At 48.5% G+C, this 26,622-nt stretch overlaps 1 protein-coding gene and 1 long non-coding RNA gene across 7 annotated transcripts in view; one reads left to right on the top strand and one right to left on the bottom strand.

The window, feature by feature from the left end:
- NRP2 (neuropilin 2) overlaps positions 1-26,622 on the bottom strand; it is an 89,228-nt gene that overhangs the window by 5,199 nt on the left and 57,407 nt on the right. For 2 of the 6 annotated variants that reach the window (XM_058839453.1, XM_058839455.1), the window contains exons 13-15: positions 20,067-20,329; positions 17,934-18,030; positions 15,410-15,451 (exon numbers count right to left, since the gene is read on the bottom strand). In XM_058839453.1, the coding sequence (XP_058695436.1) occupies positions 15,410-15,451; positions 17,934-18,030; positions 20,067-20,329 (402 nt within the window). Of the gene's footprint in view, positions 1-6,493; positions 9,386-15,409; positions 15,452-17,933; positions 18,031-20,066; positions 20,330-26,622 lie in introns of those variants that run through there. The other 4 variants (XM_058839454.1, XM_058839456.1, XM_058839458.1 and 1 more) reach the window with 3 other exon arrangements.
- LOC131579478 (uncharacterized) lies at positions 4,007-5,480 on the top strand. Its single transcript, XR_009277717.1, has 3 exons — positions 4,007-4,293; positions 4,372-4,506; positions 5,260-5,480. It is a non-coding gene; the product is annotated as an uncharacterized LOC131579478 (long non-coding RNA).

Here is a 26,622-nt window from a genome sequence, read left to right as displayed (position 1 = left end):
ACAACCAAAACTAAAGATTGTAACTTGTACCTAACATGTGGCTAAAAAGCCACATGCAAAGAAATTACTCAAAACCTTACGAAGGAATATTTCTGCATACTTGCATGGATATTTAGGACATGAAAAGGTATCCTGAATTGTCAAATACACTTTTTTGCTATCCCAGACAATTGTGTCAGGCAATCCATGCCAATGACGTTTTAAGGTTCACTTCCAAAGCGGAGTCTCTGCTGAAAGCCATGCTGCCCCAACATCACCTGATCCCTGATGGCAGCGATCCTCTGCTGGTATTAATGATACCCTCTTGTTCCTCGGGCAGAATTGTGTCTGCACCCAAAGAATTAAGGGATTTCTTTGAATCTGCAAGTGAACCTGGCAACGGAAGGCTCGCAGCCCAACACTTGCCCCTCCTGCCAATGAGTTCTGTGAGTCTAGTGAGTCAGGTAGTTATGCTGTCTCAAGGCTGCTGGTACCTTATCAAAGAAACACAGGTGCACACTGCCTTCTGTAAATCCTCACTTCAGCGGCAAATTCACATGATTTCTCAACAGTTCTCGAACTGACAGGGCCAGATGGCAACATCTTAGGGCTGGGAGAACTGCCTGAGGGCCTCTTGCAAACATTTAGAACCAAACATGTGGAAAAATAACTTGCAAAGCAGTTCACACGTGGAGACATCTGAACTGCTAGCCACCCATTGGAAGACAAGCAGTGAGATTTGCCATCCGTGTCATCCACACAACCCTACACAAACTGTATGTTGCTCAAAGATGAGCAGAGGTCGAAATTAGATGACAGTCTGCCCAAGGAGTCCATGTGTGGAGAAAGGCTGTTGGAAGTCATTTGACATTCCATATTGTAGCTGCTCTAAATTTTGTGTGAGAACAAGCTAGAGATTTGATCCTTTTGTAATTTCCCAGGGTAACCTTGAGGGAAAAGCCAGAAATAAAAAAGTATTGGTTAATCAACACTTTCAAAAGAACACCAGTTCTTCCAGCCTGAAAGGAAGGAGCACTGGGAAAACTTGAAAAGAGAGAACATTTATACAAAAAGCTCAGCCTAGAATCTGTTTACTCTTCTAGTGATTTGCTCAATTCCCCATGCTAATACAACTCTTAAGTCCTGCTTAAATGAGATCTTCCTACTTGCCCATTTTCCTTCCTCCTCAGGCCCTCATTTTTCTGTTCCCCACATGCCATTTCATTGCTATTTGATTGTATGTTATCATGCAGGGCTCTACACCCTCTGGAAAGCTTTAGAAAAATATAATTCAATGTTTCTTTTTCCATTCTGGGGCTTCTTGAGTCATTAACTGAATCAGCTCAGGCTGTGTGGGCGTCTGTGGGAATTGAAGCTGGTGGTCTCAGTTCAGTTCTGAATGGAGATGATTTAGGAATCTAGCCTGTCACAGAATCTAGCCTGCTGTTTGTCATCAATTAGGCTCCTTTGGGCCAAGTCTCAGCAATATTGTCACAAGTGGAACAGGCCACAGAAGGCAACTCCCTTAGAAAGTGGTCCTCAGTAAAGCCCTGCAAGGTGGTGGGCAGAATGGGAGAAACATGCATTGCTCTGTGTTGTGGAAAGCTGCTTCCTTAAAGGGCAGATTTCAGGCACAATTTACCTTGCATTTTAAAAAGGAAAAAATATTCTGGAGAAAGGTAGTCAAGAAAGTTAGGGGAAAACTGTAATTAAATATGAGAAATTATTTCTTCTGAGTGAGAGGCCATTTTTAAAGCCCGTGTGTCAAATGATGGCTGTGAGCACCAAGCCAGTCATGGCCAAAAGATGATATTAGCAATGATGCTGGAAACAGCCGGATGCCAAGAAAAGCTGCTATCTGTTGGATCTGAGAGCACTGCCAGCTAAAAGGCTAATTTATGGGACCAGAAAAAAAGATAAAATTCTAATCAGATAAGGGCTGATTTAAGTGCCATGTTTGTATGAACTCACATGGAGGGAGAGCAGAAGAGAATTAGTATTTCCAGAGATTAAAGAGTTTCAGTGTACATCTGTTTTAAAATAGGAGCAGGGATGGGAGGGATTGTGCCAGGGTGGACAAGGGGGGCAGGAGAACAGATACGGTTCTCTGGTGTCCCACTACAGACATACACATGCCTTTTGCAGGAAAGCTCTCCAAACCTGCCCAAGGCAGCTCACCTCTCCAAAGCTCAGCTCAGCATCTCTTACGGCCTAGCACCTACTTCCCACCACCACAGGTGCTCAATGCCAGCCCTCCTGCATGGGCTTACCAGCAGCAGCACCACCTCTGGCAGAGACTTCCACACCAGGCCAAGAGCTATTGCTTTGGAGAGAACACCCAGCCCTGATTGCTGGAACCTGGAAACATTCTTCCAAGGCACAAGACAACTGTCAAGAAAAAAATTGCTGTTTCTTTCTAGCCTTTGTCTGGTTTAAGTGCAGGCACCAGGTGCTGTCTCCTGCCAGGTCAGTGAGGAGAGCTCAATCACCCTCGGGCAGAGCTCTATCACCTGGCATCTCTCTCTACACAACAGGCATTTACAGATTATCTGTAGTCCCTCTTGGAGTCTTTCTGGCTGAACAAAATGGGCCTCTCAGCAGAAGGTGCCTTTCCCAAACAGTATATCAAACTTGCAGCAATTTCCAAATCTTAGTATTGCCTGCCTTGAGCCACTCTGGCACAGGACAGCCTGGCCTGGAGAGCACCCAGGATGCACTCCCACCATCCCTGTGCTCCTGCTCCCCACTTTCTGCAGGGGCCCATGAGCTCTGGGGTTGAAAGTGATGCACCAGGTGATGGGTGCTTTGTGAGCTCTGCTCCCTACAGTCTTTCATTCCCAATAATATCTGTGGCTGTGCCTGCTGGGACAAAAAAGCAGAGTGTGTAGGAGAAAGAAAAACAAATTGCTGGTTTTGGGGAAATCAGCAGCACATGGTTGTTTCCCCACTGTGGAAAGGACTTGAGGGCAGTCAGCTACATGCTCACCCCCCTCTCCTGCTGCTACAACATCTCTCTTGGCTAGTGCTATCCTGACCAGTGAAGGGAGCGTGGGAGGTACACTGCTGCTCTTTTGCCAAACAAGTGCCCATGAGGGTCTGAAACATTAAACACAGCCAATGCCAGGAAAACGGGGTCAGAAATTGCCATTTCTCAGTCTTGGCATAGAGAGACAGAGCTCCGGCTCCGCTCTCATCCTTGGTTTTCTCTCTTTGCTCATTCCCAGTCCTTTTCTCTCCACAGCAATAGTGTGACTCCAACACACATCATTTTGTTTTGACACAGCAGAGCAGCCGCCGTGGCCTCGCCTTGACACCGCTCTGCTTGGCGGCTGCGCAGCGCTGCTCCTCTGGCTGGGAGCCCTGGGGGCTGGGGGTGACACCTCCCACCCTCGGCAAATGGAGAAGCACTTCTCAAAGCAGCAGCACAGGCTCCAGGCAGAAACACTCCCTCTGCATCCCCCATTGCTCTATTTCCAGCTGAAAATCCACCTCACTTCTCTCTTTCCCACTCCTCCAGAAACACAGGACTACTTTAGTTTACAGAAGGGATAAATCCCTGCCAAATTTCAAATTAAAACAGTGCTTTGGCTACAACTGAGCATTAAAGAAAGCAAACAAGCTGCCACTCCCTGGCCTGGCCTCCCTCTGCAGTGCAGGAGCTGCTGGACCTTATTCTCAGATTGCCTTGGGGCTGCCCTGGTGGTGGCCAACTGTGCACACCTCAGACCACCACAGAACCATTGTCAAACTGGGGGCACGGGTGAGCCTCTTGCAATCCTTGGGCTTCCCATATGAAGATAAAGTGGGAGAGTATGGCTGGGCAGGTGAATACTCCCCACCAAAAGCACTTGGAGACATGAAGCTAGGCTTGGTGTGGAGGTGGCCATGAGCAGCAGCTATTTCCAGCCCTGGTGCTGCCCTCCAACATGTGGCACCTGGCCCTGCTGCACACATGGCAGATGGCCAAGGTGGCTACTTGCCAAACCTTCCCTGCAGCAGACATACCCTGTTGCAGCCTGACCCCTTCTCCAGCCCCGTTTTTGCACCTCTCCTCAGCAGCGGCAGCAGGCCAGGGAAACAGTGGTGGTGGCAAGTGTGTGTGTACGGTGTGACTGTGGCATTACACAGTGTAATCCTCTCCCTCTCAGCTCTGCACAAGCTGGGTAAGGAGTTGACACACGGGTTCTGTGCTCCGTGCTGAGCTCACCTACCCCAAACCCAGCATCTCCTCAGCACAAGGGCAGCACTGTCCTCCGCCACCGCCACACAAGGGCTCGGAGCTGGGGCAGAAGCTGGCAGCTCTGTGGCATCCTGGTATGTTTATCACCCTCCCCTTGTTGCTGTTTGTTTTTACAGTGCAGTGGCTAACGACACGATTCCTCAAACTGGCAGTCACGCCTGCAGCCTCTGCTAAGAGCCGCCAGAGCCACTGATGGAGGAGCTGTGGCGGAAAGCCAAGCGGCTGTCCAAGCTTGCCTCGGGGCCTCGCCTGCTGTCTGCACGCCTCACTCTGCCGCCCTGACATGGGTAAGTGGGGGCTGGCCCTGGTAAAGTCAGTAGGTTTTCTCAGGGTTTCTAGAGGAACAAAAATCCAAACATAGCCCCATGCACAGCCTGGTTTCTACCTTGCTCCCTTGCACGTGGCAGCAGAGGCATTTCCATCAGGCCAGGAAAAGCCAACCTCGCCCCCACAGCCTGAAGGGAGAGCAAGCAGCGCTGGGGTCCCTGTGCCAAGTGTCATCCAGCAGGTGCCTGCCCTGGCAGGAGACTGACCCAACTGTGCAGCCGGTCCATCGGCTTTGAATGAGCTTTGCAGCCTGCTCCTGCCCGATCAGCCATCTCGGGCACGCTGACATTGCCAAGGCACAGCACAGCCCTTCCCATGGCACCCTTTGCTTTGCTTTGCTAGGTCAGTGCTCCCTCTCCCACATCCCCATCAGGCACTGGCTTTGCCCCAGTGCTTACAAAGACTGCCCATGGACCCCCTTCTGCTCCTTCAACACAACACCAACTGTAGAGATAAGATAAAAAGATTGACACTATCACAGCACGTACTACCAGGGAACCACACCCAAAGCCTCCCCATGACACACAGGACACAATGCTGTTGCCTGAAAAATAGAGCCCCCACTGCTCCCCCCAAAAGTTTTCCTCCTTTTTTTTTTTAGTAGACACTTAAATGCTTGAAGTTACTTGCAGAAGAGTTTGCATGAAAATCACACTAAGCTGTATTTATTTCCTTAAACAAAGCATGTTAATTTTAGCTGCTTTCTTCCCTAGGATGTGCTGCAGCCTGAGCAGCACCCAACTCTCCGGCCAATCTGTCTGTGGCGCACGTAAGGAATAATTAATCCTGAACGATTTCTCCCTTTTCGTCTGTTTACTTAACAGAATTTTTTTCTTCCTTGTTGGGAAGCCATCAGTCAGTCTCTCCCTCCCTGTTTTTCACATGTGCATATTTGTTTTGAATTTTGCTTGAACAGTCGCTGAAGTGTACAAAATGCAAATTGCAAGTGTAATTTGCTTTGCTGTACAATTACAGAAAAAAAAAAAGCCCTCTCCCAAAAAGGCAGCATGGGTCCTCAGCTTTGCTTGTGTTTGAATAGCCAGTGTGAGGGATCACATTTGAATTATTTTTTTGTTGATGGCCTGAATTCCTAGTAAAGTCAGGAAGTTTCATCGCAAAGCTGAGCTTTATGCCAGGGTAAAGAATATGAGAGAAGGAAAATAAATGAAGGAGGGAAGGAAAAACCTCTCAGACTGGCAGCAAAATATATTTCACATGAAATGTGATGCTGCTGACTCTGCTGAAGGGGTAAAAGGTGCACCTAGGGGAGATGGGAAGCAGAACTGCTGTAGCAGAGGTCTCTCTAATCAGTTGGGAGCACTCAGGTGGAGGGATAGCAGGGGACATACACCTGTCCAAACACTTGGTGCTGTGGCAGACAGGCTAGTCCTGGACAGGCCCCTGCACAGTCTGACACGCAGAAACAGGGACTGTACAGAAGAGGAAAGCATTGCTATTTTCATTATTAATTTTGGTAATGGCTTATCCGTTTTTTGCTGAGCTCAGGGACAGAGTGCGGCTCAGCTGAGCTGGCAGCCAGGCCAGCCCCAGGGGCCCTGAAAAGTCGGATGTCTTGTCTCCAGGGGCCCCAGCTGGAGAAATTCTGCATAATCACACTGAGCAATTTAGCACTTAGGCAACGCTGGTGAAATCCCCAAACAATCCCAAGAGTCGGTCCAGCCTCCCAAAACTCCCATAAGAACTGGTACAAATGTAATGTATCTAAAAGCTGCTATTAATGGCTCAATCCTGAGTACAGCGAGGCAGGGAGCACACAGCAGCTGTGCTGCTGGGAGCTGGGTCTGCACGCAGCAGGAACTGGAGCTTCACTTGGCTAAAAGGAATATCCCTGATGTTCCAAAGAGTTTTGAAACTCTGCTTTGCTTCAACCAACAGCATTCTCATTAGCAAAGAAAGAAGAAGAAAGAAAAACCCCAGATATTTGTATAAAAATATCATCATTTTATTACATTCCACACAATACATCTTCAAAGAATTTCAAATTCCACAAGATATTTTTCACACACAGGCAACTGGGCAACGCTGGGGATGTCAGGGCTCAAGGATTAGGGGAGAACTGGGAGTAAAAATCTCGAAGTGACCTTCTATTTTGTCTTTGGTGATTTTGGTTTGAAAGACAGGGTGCCACATTCTCCTCTCTGACACACCCATGCACACTTGCTAAGTCTGTGGGGGTGAACCTGGTCAAAGTGAGATCATTTGAACTAGGGAGCCTAAATTGACTTTGGAAATGGGACAATATCATCTGCTGACATGGCTTGGGCTGACCTGAAAATGCAGTAAGCATAGTCAGTATTTCACATCTGTTTTAATTTGCAGCTGACCGAGGGGGATGGGATTCCACATCCCAAACCAGATGCACTGCAACACCAGTGCTGTGTGATGAGAAGGCTCACGGTGAAAGCACCCTGGCCCTGGAAGCCCCCCTCCAGGGACCTTTCAATGGCACTGTCTTACAGGTTGCAGGAGCTCCCTGGGTCCATTCTGGCCCTGTGGGATAGGCATGTCCCTGCTGCTCTCAAAAACCTCATGGGAGCCAGGCCTGGGTGCAGTGGTGCCCAGAGCACCCACCACGCCTAATGCACTCACCATGGCACATTGCCCTGGGCTGTTCTGCACTCCCTGCTTGCTTTAGACACTTGCTGCTGCAGCTGAGAGGATCCCACTGAAATCTGCTATGAAACCAGCATAGGGAACTGAAACTGGCTACATGAATTAAGGCAAGGAGGGGGATAGAGTGACACCCCCATCCCCTGGGGATAAGGGCTATGCTGCAACAGGGACCAATACCACTTCAGCACAGTTTGTATTTCTACTTTTTCCCAGACCAAAAGGCAGCTCAACACTGCAGGGAAGTTAACAGAGCTGCTAACCTTGTTTCATTTTATGCAATATTAATGGACAAAGGAGGGATGGGCACTATCAAGTTTAGAAGGGGGGGAGGGAATCTGATCACTCATCATAGATGGACACAAACAAGATGGAGAACCTTGCTCACTGGAGGTACTTTTTTGCCTGCAAACAGATTAGGGTTAACAATTCAAACCACTTTTGCATGTCATCATTCAGTAATTTATATAAGGCATTTCCACTACAAGACACTGGGCCATTCAACAGTCGGAGGCATGTGGAGGCTCCTCCTCGCCTCCCCAGTTAAAGCAGCAGCAATAGCTGGGCCCCCCAGCTGCACTGGCTGGGCTTGGCTTGCTAGATGTTACTGGCGCTCTAAGGAAGCAGAACATTAGCAAACGCAAAACTGACATTCTAGAAAGCCAACGGGCAATTTTTATGATTCAGCAGCTATGGATTGGGCAGAAGGAAAAAAAACCAAACCCAGAGAGAGTAACTATACTGTCCCTTGAACATTTCTAGCAGAAAGACAAGGAGGAGCCCTCTCCCCCTTCCCCAAGTAAGAGCAAAACCATCAGAACCCAGAGCGAGGATACTTATTAAATAAATAAACCTTCAATTCTCAAGAAACTACAGTATTTAGCATCCACTAAGAACTGCTGAAGTCTATGTGTTATCCTAAGGCTGGCTTTAACAGATACAAACAAAACATTCATTATGAGCTTCTCTGATATAAGGCAACTTTAAATAGATTCACTTGCAGGTGGGGGAAGAGGAGGACTTCCCCTCCCTCTTCCAAACAATGGCTGTGTTATCATGTTGGCTGCAGAAAGAATAAAATGGAGAGATCTTAATTTTTGCACGTCTATGGACCTCTCTAGGATTCTTCTAGCCATCTGAGGTGGACATTCCTACTGTCCAGCCTGGCCTCTTCTCAATTTGCACCCAAGACATTAACACTATCAAACAAGAAACCCAGCCAAAGCTAGATAAGGCAACAAAAAAGCATTGCTCTCTTCCCCAAGTAAACAAATTAGGGCATTCACCACAAACACGTCCCAGACCTTCCAGGGAGGAGGTGGGAAGGAGGGAAAATTAACAACAACAACAACAAAAACAAAAATAAAAGCATTCCCTGTGCAAGTAGAAGCAACAACAAGCAAAGTAAAAAGGGGCTGTTTCTAAATATACATTCAGTCAGTCAGACACACACAGTCCCGTGCACACTCACACACGCAGGTTTAGCACACGCGCACGAGCCTCACACACAAGCTTCCAGGCTCACCATCAGGTTCCCTTGCAGGTTGCCTACTGGGAGGAAGAAAAAAACCCAAAGCCCAAAGAGGCTGACCAACAAAAAAAATACTCCCCAAACAAACACAACAAAACAAAATAACCCCCCACCTGACACCCCAAGTATCCTTGAAAAGTAATAGAAAGGGAGCATTCACTTCTGAAGTGAAGGGGCGGTGTGTCTCTTCTGGCGATCCAAGATGCAGCATTAGTTTAGAGTTTGTAAAAGATTCGGGGAGGGCTGGGGGATGGAGAAGGGGTGGAGATACCTAAGAGTTCACACGAATGCTAGGTAAGGAAAAAAGTGCAAAACTGAGGCAACGTATTTGAAGTCTTAGTTTCTGTCTGTCTGTCTGTTTTGTGTTTTGTTTGCTTTCTCGTTCCTGTTCGGCTCTCAGCAGCGCAAGCTGGGGTCTTGCTCTAGTTTTATGGTTAGGGTGGGCTCCACGGCCACAGGGGCCCCGTTGGCATAGTGGGAGGTTTTGTAGGTGATGGAGTGATCACTCTTCTTGGCCGCATAGCGGAACCGGTGGTAGTGGAGCACAAGGGCCAGCGCGACGGAGACCAGCACCACAACAGCACCTCCGGCGGCAATAACGTAATACCAGTAGGCTGGGATGGGCTGCACTGACACCGTGTCCACTGTGGGCTTGGTCCCTGGCAGGAGGGTTGCCCCTGGGGAGGAGACACAGAACAGGGTTGCTAGGTGGGAGGCATGCAGACGCACAAAAAGAAACACACATGCTTTCAAGAGTACAGCACGGAGCAACACGAGGTCCCACAGCCGCCTCCAGATACAGGGCGTGCTCCTTAGGGGAGGGCACAGCCTGGCATTTGCTGAGGGCAAATTCAAGGGCCTTTCTCTTCCCTTTTAATTAATCAGGCTGCCTGTATCAAAATACAAATTCCATATGCACTGTTATTACTGTTATTTCTGGCATCAATGAATGTTTTTTTCCCTTCTTTATTTTGGCCATCTCCAGATCAGCCACCTGGTTTTGTCTCCACATGGCAGATGTTGTCAAGCAGTGGCAAAACACATCACGTTCGTAATTGGAAGAAAACCATAATTTCAGATGGCCGAGGAAGTTAACACAGGAGACTGGGAAAGAGATTACAGGCAGCAGCATTTGTAATTTTTACTGAAAAGACAGAGAAGTAGTTCTCTGTCTGAAAGTTCTCTGCACACAGGTCTAGTCTCACTAGGTACCCCATTCACACACCTACACAGATTTCCTTACTATTTCTTGAAGTGAGAAAGGATGGATATAATTATTTACAGGGCATGGGCTGCAAAATTCAATCCAATATTCAGACAAGAAACTCATGCTCTCTGCAGCTTCAGCAAGCCAGGACTATGAATTCATGCTGATAAAGCAACGCACCTCGGGAGGGCTGGAAAAACGACTGCCTCCCTTGAACTCACGGGCAGGCAGTGCCCGGACTCAGCGATGGCCACCCCTTCCTCCTCCTGCAGCTGTGGCGTGCTGCAGGGCACGGCTGCCGGGCTGCTGTCCCTGGGCAGGTCACACCAGGACAGCCCTGCTCGCATCTGCTGCTCAGGCTGGCCCGCAGAGCCTCTGCACACCCGCGCCTCCGGCAGCACCGGGGTCTGTGCACGCCCACGGCAGGACCGCTCTGCGCTACTGCTCCTGCACACACTGCTCTCACCTCCCCAGCAACACTCGTGGGGGCGAGCTGTAAATAACTAGTGAGGGATGTATTTTTGCACCACGTTTATTTACTGGTTACTTCAAGGGGGCCGCAGTCCTCAGGAAAACTCTCAGGAGGGTTTGCTCTGCTGCTGGACACACTGACCCCCCTCCTGTGCTCACCCTCTCCTCCTGGCCCTGGCTGGCTAGTGGGGGGCAGCCCCCGACTCGGTGCTGGCAAGCAGAACTTTGGAGGCTCCCAGGTTTGGTGTCAGCACATTGTTGAGTTCTGTGCTAACTAAACTCCAGCTTGGTTTCTTGAGCAGACTTGGAGGACGCCAAGGGGAAAATACAGAACAGTGCAGGATGCATTCAGCTTTGCCAGCAGCAAGGGCATCTTGCAGCACAACCTCTGCTCTCCCCTAACACTCCCTAACAGCAGAGTCACTGGCTGAAAATTTGGGATGGCAACGGCTTTGCTGCTAGTGACACAGGAGATGAGGCAAAATGATGGTTCCTCTGACACAAAGCTTTTCTCCCATCCCCATTCCCCAAAACCTGGGCCTCAAAACCTGGGCACAGGGACCAAAACCAAGAATGAACACTGCATCCAGATGAATAGCTACAACAACAACAAAAAACCACCTCAAAAGCTAGAAAAAAGCCACACAAGCAAGACAAATTCTGCTTTTACAGAGCAGGAGGCTGGGAACCACCCACATGTTTGTCATTGTAGGCAAGAAATTCGGATGTCTCAGGAGAAGCCTAACTGCCAGATATGCTGCTCTCAACCTGTCTCACCCCAGCTGCTCCTCGCCATCAGGAGTGGGGGTGGCCATGTCCCTCCCGCCCCCCCAACAGTGCCCACAGAAGGGGGATACAGGCTGGGCTGTGTGTTGAGGATGGTGAAGGTAGGGAGCAGGCAGCTCTCTGACCTCCTTCCCTAACTCTGCTGGCCATGCTGGTGTGGGGGAATGAGAGCAGCACATCCCTGTGCCCCCGCCAAGCAGCTGCTGCCCCTCACCCGGCTGCACAGGGGTGGCAGTGTGGGACATCCCATGGGGGCTGCTGCCAGCTCCCTGTGAGGCTGAGCATGTTCAGTGCTGCCTTGAGCCCCACTGATAACCCCCCACTGTCTCCCTCTGCAGATGCAGCTGGCTGAGCTGGCCCAGACCTGAATGTGGCCCACCACCATCCCCGATGGATCAGCAACACCTCTCCTGTGCCTGACAGCACGGGGATGCAGGGCTGACCCCCACGGATATTGTGGGGCTGCTCACTGTGTAGAGGCCACTTGTGTTTACACTCGGTGACAGTCTCTGCTTACACAGCACCTCGTTCCAGTGAGAGATTTACAGACAAACAGCTTCTCACAGCACTGATACGCACCAGGTCCCTTGGTGGGAGTGGGGGTGAGGAGAGGGGCAGGTGTGAGGGGTGACAACAGCTCCTGCGTCTCAAGGGAGAGGGAAGAAGGCTTCCTTCTGGTGGCTGTACATTGCCCAGTGGAGGGCTGAGTGTACAAAGGGTGGGTCTGGACAGAGAGGAGCACGTGCCATAGTGCCCAGCCCTCTCCCCTTCCCCATGCACCTCTGCTCTCTGCCAGCCTGGGGATGGAGGGAAGCAGTATGATGTACTGCAGATGATCCTGCTTGTGGGAAAGATCCCAGGGGGAACTCAAGCTGGCTGCAGCTTCAGGACAGCCCCTGCTTGGCCCTGACCCACTCCAGATGTCCCAGCCAGGGCTTCCAGCACAGGGGGTGGTGCAGAGCCCTTCCTCAGCCCCCGTTTCCGCACTGCATGGTCTTGCTGAGGAGATAGCAGAAGTCTGGAGAGTTCATTTAGCAACTGAAGTCATTAAGGAATCACACTCAGTTGTCTCTAAGCCCTAACGAAGCCAATTCCCAACATTAATGATTGTTCTTCCTTACACTGCCAGCCACTAAATATAGCTGCCCATCCACTCAGCACACAGAGCTGATGTTATCTGCTCTGTTTTTACTGGCTCTGCTTCCCTCTGGAAGTTTTCTGTTATATCAGTGGAAAAGTTCACTGCTCAGGGAGATGGAAAAAAAAAATCCATCTTCTTAACTTAATAATTTTTCCACTCCCCTTTGCCTTCTGCCACACACACACTTGCCCTTCCTCATTTATTCACTAGTGCTCTCATCTTAATAAAGAACTGCCTCCTGCTGTTGCTGTCAAGTTTGTGGCTGCTGTGTTTATGGCACAGCTTGGAACACCAGTCAGTGGAAACCTGATTTAATCCCTACAGGGTGGATATTTTATGTTGTTGTGCTGCTGGTGCCCACACCTCCAACCTGGCCAGGTACTGCCCCTCTGTCTTTTCAATAGGGAACACTCTATAGGGACTAGTTTTGGAGTTTTGCAGTGAGAATCAAAATCCAAAGAAGGAAAAGCAATAGTCATCTGGGGAAAAAAAAGGAGAAAATACTTTCCAGAAAGCTGCCTAGAGGGCTGCCTGCCTTGCTCTGCCACTGCCGTGTCACAGCTCATATTCCTTCCCAAAATCACTGACATTAACTGCTGTGGACGAGCAACACAGCTGGACTTTTCATAGATGACACAGATGAAAGCAAGTATTACACTCATCTAATCTGAATGCCACAAAACCAGTGTCAGTCTCAATCCCATAACTGCTACCTGTCATTGCTCCAGGGAGATATCTCTATCTTGATTTCAGGATACCCACAGGGAGAGAATCCACCAGTCCCAAAGGCAAATTCTCCCCATGGGTTTTTCTCCATGCATTCTTTGGAATACATCTCTTATTTTTAGCCTGGTATTTATCTAATTCCTTGCTTCCAGACACTTGTTGTACCCTTTAAAGGTGGAAATGCATCAATGCTCAAACGCAGTACAGTTGAAGCACACTTTCCTGGTCCTGTAAGGTCCCGACCCACTATGTGAAACATATTCCACCTACACAAATTCTCTTATTATTTGCTTTGTGATCCTGGAGCCTGTAAGGTACATATTTTCAGCTTTACTCCCAAGCCAGGAGAGGAGGGATTTGCTATTATTTTTAATGGCATCTGACTTTTTCAGCTCATCATGTAATTGCAGAAGTGGGGGCTGTAGAACATCTCAGTTATTCGTGCTTAGTTTTTTCCCTCCAGCTCCATTTTTTTCTCCAGCCAGAGACTTCTTTCCCTCATTTTACCCTCTCCTTCTGTTGGGCATGTCTGTCTCTCCCTCATTTTAATTATTATCATGTAATTGCCTCCAGTCTTCACTTCTTCATCCTTTCCCTCTGCACTTTGCCCTTTCCCAGGTCACTCCATCCCTCTGTACCTGTCATCCAGGGAAACCTTTTCAACCTTTTGCTGCAATTGCAATTGCTCCCCTGTTATGATCAATGCTAGGATGTCCTTGAGGGAGCTAGGAATGGGCAGGAGCCATTGGAATAAGCTGGCAAGTTCCAGTGGAAAGGGGAGGTGTGCCTGTAACAGCATCTGCCTGTGCTGCTCAGGGACCTCACTGTTTCTTTGCAGCCAGTGTGCCCTAGGGAACACAATGGGGAAGTGGAGGCACTCAGGCAGCAGGGCATGGGCAAAGGGGAAAGACAATCAATACGAATTAGCAGGACTTTAGGACAGACTTTAAAATAGAATGTGAAGGCCCAGAGAGAGGTTCAAACTGTAACAAGTCCCAAAAGACAAGGATGGTGTTTTCAAAATAGATACCAGACCAGGCCTAGGAGAATGTAGAGCAATGGCGGAAGTCATGAATGGTTGTGAGGCTTTAACTGTCACCTGAGAATATCACAGCAGCTTTTCAGTAACACCACAAGCCTGAATATCAGATAAATAAGCAGCCTATAAACAAGCAGAACTAAATTTCTAGTTGTTACAGTATGGATGTGGCTGTAAAACATGGTGTTAGACCCTGCACTTGTCCCTCCTGTTGGTAACACTCCACAGCCTGAATCCCCAGGGACAGAGTTGTGCATGTGACTTCAGTCTCAGTGATACTTTGCCTTCACTGCTACAGCTCCCAGTGCACACACACAGGAGAGACTGCTTTGCCCACATGGAAATACAGCTGCTTCTAGGGTTGGGCCCAGCCATATCTTACAGCTCACCAGCACAATAGGGGATGGAAAGAGTACAGATATCATGTCTCCGTCAAAGCAAAGGGCATGTTGATTGAATTGATAAAACAACTCTCAAAATTAAGGGGAGCTCCAAGTTTGCTCTTCATCACAAAACAACCCCCAGACACATTCCTGAAGAGGCAGGCAGAAAAATAAAATCCAAATTTAAAAAACAGATAAACCCCTCAGACTAAAGTGATGTCTGCAAGTAGATAGTTTTTTCCACCCCAGAGCAAGACAGACAGCACCACCCCTGAAAAGAGAGAGGCAGTTTCTTGGAGTTCCTCACCTTTTCTCCTACCCTGCAGGTTTGATCAGAGAAATGTTGGTTTCTATTCTCCAGGTTAGTATTAAAGCTGTTAAATGCACCATTTTCACCTTGTTTTCCTTTTACTTGCTGTCACCTTCAGCACTTCTCACTGCAGTTTGCTCTCTCACTTATACCTCCCAACTCCCTTCCCCTTCCAAGCAGACTGGTCCCACCTTCCTTTGCCAGCACTGAACACTGCCAGAGCATCTATGAACTAGAGAACCACCTTCCCCCACAATAATGTGAATTACTGCCACCAGATTTCACTTTTAACTGGCTACTCTTTTCTTCCATTTAAGTCAGTTGAAAACTACTCTTTACTCCTCAGCCTTCCTGTTTTGGGCTTAGCTGCTCTTCAGGAGCTAAGTGCTTCTCATGATGGCAGGTTTCCTAACGCTATTCAGTCCCAAGACAGGGGACTTGCCTGCTTGCCTGTTCCCTGTCACCTAGCAGAAGTCAGAGGATGCCATCTCCTGCTGCTGTGGTGGAGGAGGTTTAGTACGCATTTGCCATTTCAGTGCTCAGAACATTTGCTGTTTGTACAAGCACACACATTGCTTTCCTTTGATGTAAAAGCCCATGCCAACAGAACAAAACCACCGAGAGAAGTGCAGTTTTACCTGGAAAGTAGGAGTTCTCACCTGGGAAAGCTGTGATGGGTTCTGCAGAGGAAAAGGAAAGCTCATATTAGAGAATGGAGTATTACACATCAAGCCCCCAGTTCACGTGCCTGTTGATTTGCAGTGGCCAAGTGGGGCAGGCATGTGGCTGTGCCCCACAGGAGCCACTTGCTGGGAACAGCACGGGGAGCCAGCCAACCTCAGCCTGGACCATGAGAAACGCAGCCCCAGCTTGGGACCAAACAGACACAAAAAGCTTTGACTCAAACACACTTCAGAGAAAAATATGTCCGAGGGTCATTTGGATTCAGCCTGGCTGGCCTGAGTCATCCAGTGACAAAGCTTCACCTGGCCCAGTGATGAAACCCTGAAACCCCCTACATTTCCAAAAGTGGTTTTTGTTTCTGGCTCAGCTTTGGCACTGTTACTCACACGGGAACTGTGTTAATTCTGGGCAGTGATGCCCTTCTCATCTCCATCTCACAGTGACAAGAAACAAAGGCAAGTGATATTTTTCCTTCTTTCAAGATACTTTGGAGATGTAATCTATTACAAATTACTGGATCTGAAAAGCAATAATCGGTACTTACTACTGATTACTTTCTTGCAGAAGTAATAGACTTCTGATTATTTTTAGATTACTTCTGCATTATGCCTGTGAGTCACAGAAGCAGACTCTGGCTCTACTGAGTGCTATGAAATCATCACTTGGGTTCAAAATGTGAATGACACATTTGTCAAAGGAAAGAATTATTGTGACTTATTAGCGTTCTTTCATGCTAAAAAGGAATCAGATTACTTCCAAGGATTATATTTGAAAAAACAGTAGCCTGTGCTGGAGTCAGCTATTCTCATGGCTCTGAAAGAAAGAGAGCAGCACGGTATCACTACCATTTCATTATTAGTTTAGTGAAGTTGGAAATGACCCCTAAGTTATGTTAAAGTTTGCAGTGGGAGCCCTTTGCTGGAAGTGATCTGAAGCAAACAATACTTACGGGTTTTAAGATCCACATTCAACTTCCTAGACTGGGTAAAATAATTTTGTGTAGCGGTTAGGTGTGGGGTTTTGGGCTGAAAATGCTTGAAACTTTGTAATTTATTAATTCTTTTGTTTTAAACATTTTGTTATTAATGTTTTTTGCTTTGTTTTTTAAGCAAATTTTGTTAATTTGCTTAATATTAAGCTTTAGGTTCATGCGGCCCAAGATACAATAGGACTGGAGCTAGGTGAATTGCTGAACTCCAAAGAAGTTAGATAGGAAATACTATTAGTGTTAATCATGGGTCTTGCTTCTCTTTAATGCCATAGAAGGCAAGAGATTAAAACACCACTTTCAAGCCTTAAATACGAGGAATTTGACATCTGAAGTATTAGCTTCTTTGGCAGATGGGAGACCAGCAGAGTTCAAAGCATCAAAGAAATGAGGACTGACGGTGCTTAAGAGCCTCTCTGGGGCAGTCCTAGTCCTCTGTTTTATTATCAGTGCTGGTTCCTGTACCATCCTCATCCTCACCTGCCTGCATAGAGGGGAAAGCAATGTAACCAGCTCTTCCCAAGCACAGTTTGTCTGGTGCTTCCTCCCCTGAGAAACACCCCTTGGAAGAGAGTGTTTGTCCTGCTTGGGTGAGGAGGCCACTGGAAGCCTCTCTTGGTGGTGGTGAGGAGAGCAGCTTCACTGAATGAGCCCTTTCAAAGTACAGAAGGGAGAGAGGCTCTTCTCTGCTTTTTTCCATGGGCTTCAGGATGGGTCAGACAGACACTTTCTAGTGAAATACGCTTCTCCCAGGTCATGTAGAAAAGCAGGACCTCACTGCTCTGGGCAGAGCTCACTAATTAAATACTGCTGGTCCCATGCTCAACTGGGATACCTTTAAATCCACACCCAAGCTAAACGGCAGCCAGAGCCACCAGTGTGACTGCCATCAGACAGATATGCCAGCTAGAGGAAAAGTGCAGGGCAATGGCTCCATCAGCAAACTGCTGAAAGATGCTTTTTTTCCTCCTTTTTTTTTTCCCAAGTCCTCTCTGTTTTTACCTGGCTTTTAGCCTGGTTTGGGAAATGGTGAATTCTAGGGCAAAAATTTCTTTTGTTACTCTGTTAACATTGCTGTAAAACCTCTCTGCTGTTTTTTTTTTCTTATTAGAGAAGACTCCTTTTGAACTCACCGGCCCCTCTAAGTGTGTAATACTGACTGACAGCTGGCTTCTTTTGTTCAGCACTTTCCTTTTAAATTTGGTGTATGTCCTTATCACATAGAATCCTCAGTAACCCTCAGCTGCTCTTTCAGCTTTGCGTGGCAGAGACATGTGCTTCCTTCTCCTCACGCCAACGCAGGCAGAGCCCCTGTGTCCCCCAGAGGCTGTCACCCTCATTTCTTTTGTGGGCAATGAAAGTCCCAGCTGAGATCCAGAAACTCCTGGTAACTCAGCCAGGGGATGGGGGCCCACTGACAGCCTGCAAGCCAAGGCTCTCCGGCCTGAGCTGTCCCTCCCTCCCTGACCCCGGCGGGGAGCAGCACGTACCCATGCAGTTCTCCAGCGGGATGTCAGTGCCCAGCCGGATGTCATCCAGGGCCAGCTCTCCCGAGTGGCCATTGCGGATAAATCCCTCAAACACGATCTGTGGGAAATTGGGACAGAAATGTCAGTGCTAAGCTGGGAAGCAGAGTGGCTGCTGCTCCCAAGGAAAAGGATGGGAAATTTCTCCTGGCTTTCCCTGCAGACCTGTGGATCACCTGACACTAGTCCTGCTCCCTTCCCCTTTCCCAGGGAAAGCTGCTGTGCATGGACAGGTTCAACAGAGAAATCTTTGCCTGTCCTGGCCACTCTTGGCTTGCAATTTGTTCAGTCAAATGCCACTCATAAGGAATAAAGACTCAGTGAACCCCTCCTAGCCCTTGCACAAATGGTGCAAATGGCATAACTGAGCTGCAGCAGCAGCTCTGGTCCACAGTATTAACTGAGCTATGATCATAAAAAGGAAGGGAAGGACACAAAATGCACAGCTACATTAACTGTAAAGTGCTGATCCCATCAACATTACAAAAGTATTGAAATGTCAGAGGAGAAGGGTCAGCTTATTCCTACTTAATCACAGGCAAAATATATTTACAAAAATAAGTAGAGTTGTTAGCTCTAAGAACTGCTGAGTGGAGATGCAATATTTACATAATGACACCATTATTCAGCTAATGCTGGTATGTTCACGTTTAGCACACAAAGTAGTCAGCCACTGCCCATCATTCTTATCTGTAGGCATATTGTGTTTCCTGGTATTTTATTAAAAAGCCAAATCCATACAAGCAAACTAGTCAGGCAGCTCCAGTGCAAATCTTTTGCTTTAGATCCTCCTGCTTACTCTGAAGGCATTGGAATAGGTTGCCAAGGGAAGTGGTGGAATGACCATCCCTGGAAGTGTTCAAAAGGCATGTGGATGTGGCACTTGTGGATACAATTTAGTGCTGCACATGGTGGTGCTGGGTTAATGATTGGACTTGATCTTGGTGACCTTTTTCAACCTCAGTGATACTAGAATTCTAAGGGTCCAAATAATTTCCTAGGGCTATGTATTCACAAACCTTCTCTCCCCATATTAGGTGCCCCTTTTCACCCAGGGTGGCTGGGAACCATGCCTGCCTGCAAGGGCTGGGCATCTGACTGCACAGGCAGTGGAATGTCTGGGTTGTGGGTCCCAAGTTCAGGCTGGCAATCCATGTGGGAGGCAGCAGTTTGGAGGGGTCAGGGTCAGGGCTGGGAGCTAGCTGGAGCAAGGCTCCCCACCAGGGTGGTCACTGAAGTGCTGCCTCAAGCCTGCAAGTCCATGTTTCCTGCTGCACTGGAGGGTGCTAGATGCTGTGTTGATGCTCATTAACAAGTGACAACAGTAGCGCTGTCTCCCTGGCAAATGGCACTCTGCCCAGAAGGGACAGCCATGCCAAAGACACTCCTGGAAGCAGCAGCCTCTCCATGGGGTGCTGGTACAGCTGTGCCAGAGGGGCTCAGATGGCTGTGGCAAGGCAGCACAGCTCCCTTCCTTCCTCCAGCTCATCCCTTCTCTTCTACTGATCTCCTGACAGGGGGACAGGGCCTTGATCCCACAGCCCTGCACACAGCCCTCTGATCTAGGCTAAGGTAACAGAGAAGAGGATTCATGAATGAGCCTCCATTCCCTCTTCCTTCTCCTGTGTCAACACTTGCAGCTGAGGCTGGAGAATGGCTGTTTGCTGCCCACCCTTAAGAGCTGGCTGTGCTCCCTCCCAGCTTCCCACTTCTTCTGGCTGTTGGGTTTGCTCCCTGGAGCTGCACATCTGCCTCTGGTCAGACTATCTGGTAACCTGCATTTGGAGGGGGAAGAAAGACACAAAACAAAATGAAAAAAAAAGAAGGAAGGAAAAAAAAAAGAAAAAGGGAGAATATTTGCAAAATGGGAGATCTGAGGCAAGAGAAAGGCAACAGGCTGAACAAAGGCCCAAGTCTGTGCACAAGACAGGCCCTCTCAGAATAACAAACAGTGTAGCTTAGTTACTATGGTAACTTGAGAAACACAATGAAAACGGCCACATTCCCTAATGATGAATGGGCCTGGGCTCTGAAACACTGAAATCAAGATTCTGGAGAAGTCTACCTGGTCCAGCACACCTTCTGCAAGCATCTTACCCGGTACTCCACGTCGTAGCTTGGCAAAATGATGCGGCCTTCCCTCCACTCCTCCCCTTGGTCCTCTGTGATGACCCACAGTGCCTTGTGCTCCTGGCTGGCTTCCCGCCAGACCCGCAGCATCACCCCATTGCTGCCCCATGCCTGGTACTGGAAAACCATGCAGACAGCACTCTGGGGCAGATAGATGGTGGGGCTGATGAGCCGGGCTCGTTGGCCTTCCCTCCTTCCGCTGCTTTGCAGTTGCAGGTAATTCTTGACATCTGTTCAGAGAGAAAAACACCATTCTATTATTTTCTGCAGCCACTGGCAACAGATGTTTCACCTCCTGCCAAGTGACTTTGGCAGTGCTGCATGGCAGGGCAGCCCCATGCCTGCAAAAGTGGGGTCTCACACCAGCACCCTTTGTGTGCTCATCCACCCTGTGCAGCTCAGGCAAGGCATCAAGTCACACACTTCCCTCACCATCCACCAACCTCTCCCTGGTTAGGAGACCAACAGCAGAAAGTGGTTAGGAGAGAGACTGACATAATTAGAGGAAGTTAAAAAGCTCGAGCAAGTTATTGTCAGAGAAAGTGATTCCATGGTAATTGCATTGGCAGGGGGTGTGTGTGTTTATTCTACTGGGAGCTTCCTCAGTGAACAAGCCTGAGGTGGGTTTTTCCAAATGCCAGTGCTGAAAACTCATCTTGTTTTGAGGATACACACAACAAAATTAAACTCTGGCTCTCAGTTTTTCTGTAATGCAGCAAAACAGCCTCTAAAGCACAGCACAGAGGAAGGACATGGACCCAATGCATGAAGCATGCATAGGTGACAACTGGGTGGTTGCAAACTTGAAGGTAGCTGAAATACATACAGCAGAAGATTCACTTGCTCTAATACTACATTTAAATTGTGCCACATTTTTTGTCAGTCCTCAGGGAAGAGAGGTTTGATACACTTGATATCCCAGAAGTTCCAGGCTGAGGCTGGAACTGGAGATATTTGATCTGAATACCAATAGCAGCAAAAGCCCATGGACACAAATCCCCAGGCACACCTGACTTTATCTGGAATCAGTGGTTTCCAGCCCTCTCTGATGAAAAGCCTCCTCAAGGAGTTTCCCATTTGCAGCTTGGATGTCTGAAGTCCCTTAGCACAGACTGAAGTGTAGCTGAAGTGATCTTTACCTGTCCCTCCATCATGACCAATGTCAGGACAGAGTCCCTTGGGTCACTCCAGCTGCAGAGCTGCAGTACAAGGGGACCCAGATAGGCCAGCTACAGATATTGCTAGGTTTTGCATTTTGCTCCATAGAGGGATGGGCACACTTGTTCTTGCTATACAGTGGGCAAGTGCCACTGGTGCCTCATGCCAGCATGTGCCAGCCCAGGCACAAAAGGATTGTCTCTGCCCCAGAACTACACTGAAGGGTTTGTTACTTCCTTCCCCCATATCTTAGCCTGCTGTGTCTGATGGGTCAAGCTCTGAGGAGCAGCTTGCCCCTGCCTGCCCTGTTCCCCCTGTGGCTTCAGGGCCCACAGCAGTGGCAAGAGCAGCATCTGTACTCAGAATGTTTGCAAAGGGCAATCAAAACACCTCCAAAACTTAAACCAGAGAGACCTGAACTTGGAATCCATGGAAAGACAGGTCCCACCCAGAAAACAGCAGCTGACCTCACTGCTGCTCAGCAGTCAGGCGATCGCAGCCCAAGGGAGATCTATCAATGGTGCTGGCCCTGCTGCAGGATTGTCAGTGCCAGAGAGCAGAAACCAACTACTGTGAGCTATGCAGCCTTCTAAAATAAATTTAGGACAAGATAACAGGAATATTTGCCATCATTCTATTCCTAGTATGTGATCAAAGTACTTCAAAAGCATATCCACTCCTATGAACTTTCACTGATTTTGCTTTGTGAAGGACAAATCTGTTCCCGACTGGCCGCATAAAGAAAGAGAAACATTTTTAGCAATATTTTGCAGCACCTATGAAATGTCCCTGGGCCACTTGGCACTTTATGCCAACAAACAGTAGCAGAAAAAAAGATGAAAGTGTGTTTGCCCACTCCTGCTTGAGTGAATCACTTGAAAAAGTACCATGCCGTTTTCTAATGGAGGAGTGTTCTTGTGATTTACCTCAGAGTGGTAGTAGTGGAGGAGGAGATGTGGGAGATAAACAAGTGGAGGAATTAAAAAAAAAGAACAAGCTGTACTCCATGCCTAAGGAGTGATAAGGCATAATAAGTCATCAAGGTCTCCTGAATTAAAATCCTCTTTTTGTAATTCACTACAAGCCTCTTCAAATAAAAAAAAACAGCAACAAGAAAAGAACAGCAACAAGAAACAAGGGAGCAAATCAGACTGCACTCATACACTTATCTCACAGCTGAACTGGTCTCACAGGCAAATCTTTCATAAAAGCACTAGCTAGGCTCAGGAATGATCAAATCCAGATCCTCAAAGCTCAGGACCAACTTTTGGCACCAGTATCTAAGCAGCCTGAGTGAGTGCAGGGTTTTGAGCCATCCTTGGATCTACCTATAGCCCACAGCTGACCAAAGGGGACTATTCTAATTGTGCAGCTGGCCACCTCCCATTATCCACACCCTGGCATCCAGTGTGGCTGCCTTGCCACTTCAGCAGAACAACCTGTGTGCCTCTGAGTCACATCCCTCCTGCCAGGACTGACACTGACCTTCTGTTTGTTCCCATTTCTATCAAACTGTGAAATCAAAGAAACTCCTAAACTGCAGCCAAAATTAATGCTCCCCTCAGCAACACAGGATCTTTCAGAGACTTGGGAACCCTCTATCTCCTGTGCTCCCTGCTCAACTCTTGCTGGGGCCCATAGTGCTCTCTAGTACCTACTGTCAGTCCCAAGGGCTGCAAGGAGGCTCAGTCTTTGAGTGGTGATTCCAGTTGCTCCCTGCAAGTAGCAGTGGGTTTGGGTACCATGCGCTCTTATACCAGTTTCTGGGGTGGAAAGTCGAGTGCAGGCAGGCATGACTTTTTATGTCATTTGAAGATGAAATGGCTGGATCACTCTAATGGCTAGCTGGACCTTTGGAAAAGCCCTACAAATTTGCTGAGACTGACTGAATAAGGGCACTGTGGAGCTAATAGTTGGAACAGCATGTGGAAGCCCGGTGGTTCCAGTAGTCACTCTGTTTGATACAGTAAATGGAAGCCTTTGGCACAGAAATCATCTGAAAGGCTGATTTCACCTGTTTAAACACTTGAAGGGAGCTTTGCAACTATGAGCTGATCAATTCCTCCAGGATCAGAAATGCATTTTAATCTCTTTCCCAGGACTTTGCTTTGCATTCTCTGTTTCTAACATGATAGCTACATCCCCCACAGAACTGGCACTGGTAGTTCAAAGCACGGGCTCAGAAAAGGCAGGACAAACCCACTCAGGCATTTGACTGCTGTTTTGCAACTGATGCTATGGCATAAATCTCATGGAAGATTTATGGGATCATCTGGATGTAAGGGAGCCAGTAATGTGAACATGGAACCTCCTCAGCCAGACGATGGCAGAGCCCCTTGTGTGTGCATGGCAGTGAGTCCTGGATAAATCACCAGCTGGGCTCTGCAAACCAACCATCTGGGCAAAGCAGTTTTCTCTTGGCACACCTGTCCCCTCCTGCCAGGAAGCCATCTGAGAGGACATTAGGGGCAGCGGGGGATGAAGCCTCACAGTTTGGGTCAGACTGCAAGCACAAGCCACAGCAGCTGCCCCCTCTGCAAGGTCAGCCTGCCTGTGCTTGGGTCCTGCACATCTTACCCCGTCTCTCAAGGAAAGCACCTTCCCTCACGGATCTCAGCAGCACACCTGGAGGTGTTCCAGCAAAACATGTTGGGCAGCATGTACACAAGCAATTATTGAGATTTCAGATTCCCTCTGCATTTCCCCCTCACTGGATGTTGCTGAGTTACAGCTGCTGCTCCTCTGGAGGAACCACGTGAATTGCCTTCACTATGTCCCTCCAAAGGTCGCTGCACTCTCCTTTGCTGCACAGCATGCTTTAGCTGGCAGCACTGCAGCCCAGAGGCAGCCACCTTTTGTCCATCAAATCCCACAGGCAACCACAGTGCTGTAGGCACTGTCTGCTGCTTGCACAGCCCCAAATGCCACCCCAACCACACTGTGTCATGGCCAAGGGGACATCCCAGTGAGGCATAATGGTGCTGTTCTTCTGGGGCATGTGAGGTGGAAGCTGCATAAGCTCTTGCCATTCCTGGGGAGCAGATCAGCTCAGATGCCCTCATGACTGCAGGGTGGTCTGGTAGCAAGGGAATGGCAGCTGCATGAATATGCAGACTGAAATTGGATAGTTATCATATTTTTAAATTTTTTGGCAAGTTGTGCAAATTCACCTCAAAAGGCTGCCACTCTAATTTCATGACAGGCCTCTCCTCAATGCCAGACTTTCATTTAGGATGGGAAGTCAATCCTCCATAAAACTAATATTTATATTAACTAGATCACTGCATCTACTGGAAAATCCCCTCAATTTTGATTATGTGTTAATTAGCCTGCCAAGTCCTTGCCATTTCAGTCTCTAAATCAGCCCGTCAAAAGGCATAAAATCCCACACTTACCCAGAACCAGGCTCTCAGCGTGCTTTCTGGAGCCTTTCTAATGGACCTGCCATTACGTCCTCTCAATTAATTCTCATGCCCTCAACAGCACAGTGCAACTGTGAGTCCTGCTACCTACCCCAGGGAGCACAGGGAGGGCAGAGTGTCCCTGACAAATTTAATGCCAATTAGAGCCAAACATTTATGAACTGCCAGCCACCAAAACTTGTCCTTTGGCAGCCTGGTGGGCACCCTGCCTGCCCCCACATGAAAGGTGTGCCCAGCCCCAGCAGCCCAGAGGCCGTGCCTGCAGAGCTGCAGGCAGGAGCAGGCTGGTGCTGCACTGCACAAGGCTGCACGCTGCCGCTTGCTCCGGCACGCATCGCTGTCCCCAGCCCCGCTCTGTGACTCGCGGCTGCGAAGCCATGGGGTGCTGCTAAGGTTTGAGAGACAGTGTCTTGCCTTGCAGAGAGCATTCCAGCCTGCCTTTTTAAGCGGGAATGTCACTGGTGTTTGGGTCCAAAAAGTGACTGGGGCAAGCAGTGAGCCCCAGAGAAATGGTTTCTTCTCCTCTGCCTCCAGCCCAGCCCAAGCAAGCAGAAGCTTTGCTGAACTGACCATGGCCGCACCTCCTTCTCTCATGAAAGACAGTATGGGTACATGGACAGCCAGAGCCTGGCCCTGGCCTGCAGCCAGGGAACTCACACAGACCAGCTGACACTCAGCAAACCTCTTGTGATTGGGGTCCTGGGGTGTCCCAGCTCTGCCATGCTGTGGGCAGCCAGGGCAGGAAGGACTTTTTAGCATTTGCTGTCCTCCCTGTGCAAATGAGAGTCAGAAGAGACACGTACAACTTTGCTGAGAGGCAATCTGCACCACACATGAGGGGAGCGAAGAGACAGAGATGGATATGCGGTCTCCTTCCCACAGTGTGCAGCTGCTCACTCATTGCACAGAAATGCTTGACTTTCATACCACCCCACATGTAAAACTCCTTCCTACTTCAAAGGACACGGGATTGACCCTTGAGGTCAAAATGTGTCCCCAAGGCACAAACCCTGAGATTCTCATGAGAGTAAGTGCAGACCCACTTCAGTTCAGCCCTGCCCTGTTAACACCATGAAAACCACTCTGCTGGTTTGGGCACAGTAAAATCAAGGCCTTCAGGCAGCAGTTCTCATGGATTGCAGGAAAAATATGAAACTTTCCCTTTTAAAGATCCCATGGGAAAAACACAGGAATGGTAAGGGATCACCATCAGCTTAAAAACAGCTTAACATTTGTTTCTCTTAAAAAATAAGCTCTTACGAAACTTCAGAGGACTATAAACACTCCTCTGCTGAAAACACTTTGAAACAAATAAACCTTTCCCTGCAGTGCCCACAACCCAAATGAGCAGCATTCCTGACCATCAAAGCCAGCAAGGCCGTGGCCCACAAGAGAAGCTCTCAGTGGGTTTTAGCAGCCCAGCCCAAAAGCTGTGTGGTCAGGAGTGCTGCAAGGTTAAAAGTGCTTCCTGTTCTGTGCGCACATACAGCTGCCAACATCCGAACAACACAGGGCTCACAATGCTGCCAGGGCTCTGACCCTGATGCTGAGTTCACCCAAAGGAGAAGCAATACATGGCAAAGCTGCAGATCCCACAGTACTCTTCTAGAACCACAGGGTATTTACTTAAGTGATGCAAGAAATGGAAAGGGGGAAAAAATGGGAAAAACATGGAGATTCCAGCTCTTCCAGTAGTGGCTTATTAGTGTAGCATCACTGAGAGCATTACATTCACACTGACCAGCTAAGGATACAACCCAGGATCTTTAGACCCTTCAGGATCAAGACGCCAGTGAAATTCAAAGATGGTGAAAAGTTGAGGTGCCCAAGTTATCAGCCCAGATTTATTTTCAGGTCTTAAGACCTTTATCTTGACACCAGTGGCATGCTGCCACTGTGTGCAGCAGGAAGGGGGGGAATGAAATCTCATTGAAACCTGAACT

This window comes from Poecile atricapillus, chromosome 5 (genome assembly GCF_030490865.1).
Source record: "Poecile atricapillus isolate bPoeAtr1 chromosome 5, bPoeAtr1.hap1, whole genome shotgun sequence".
Classification (NCBI taxonomy): Eukaryota; Metazoa; Chordata; class Aves; order Passeriformes; family Paridae; genus Poecile; species Poecile atricapillus.
This window is presented reverse-complemented; position numbering and strand designations above follow the sequence as displayed.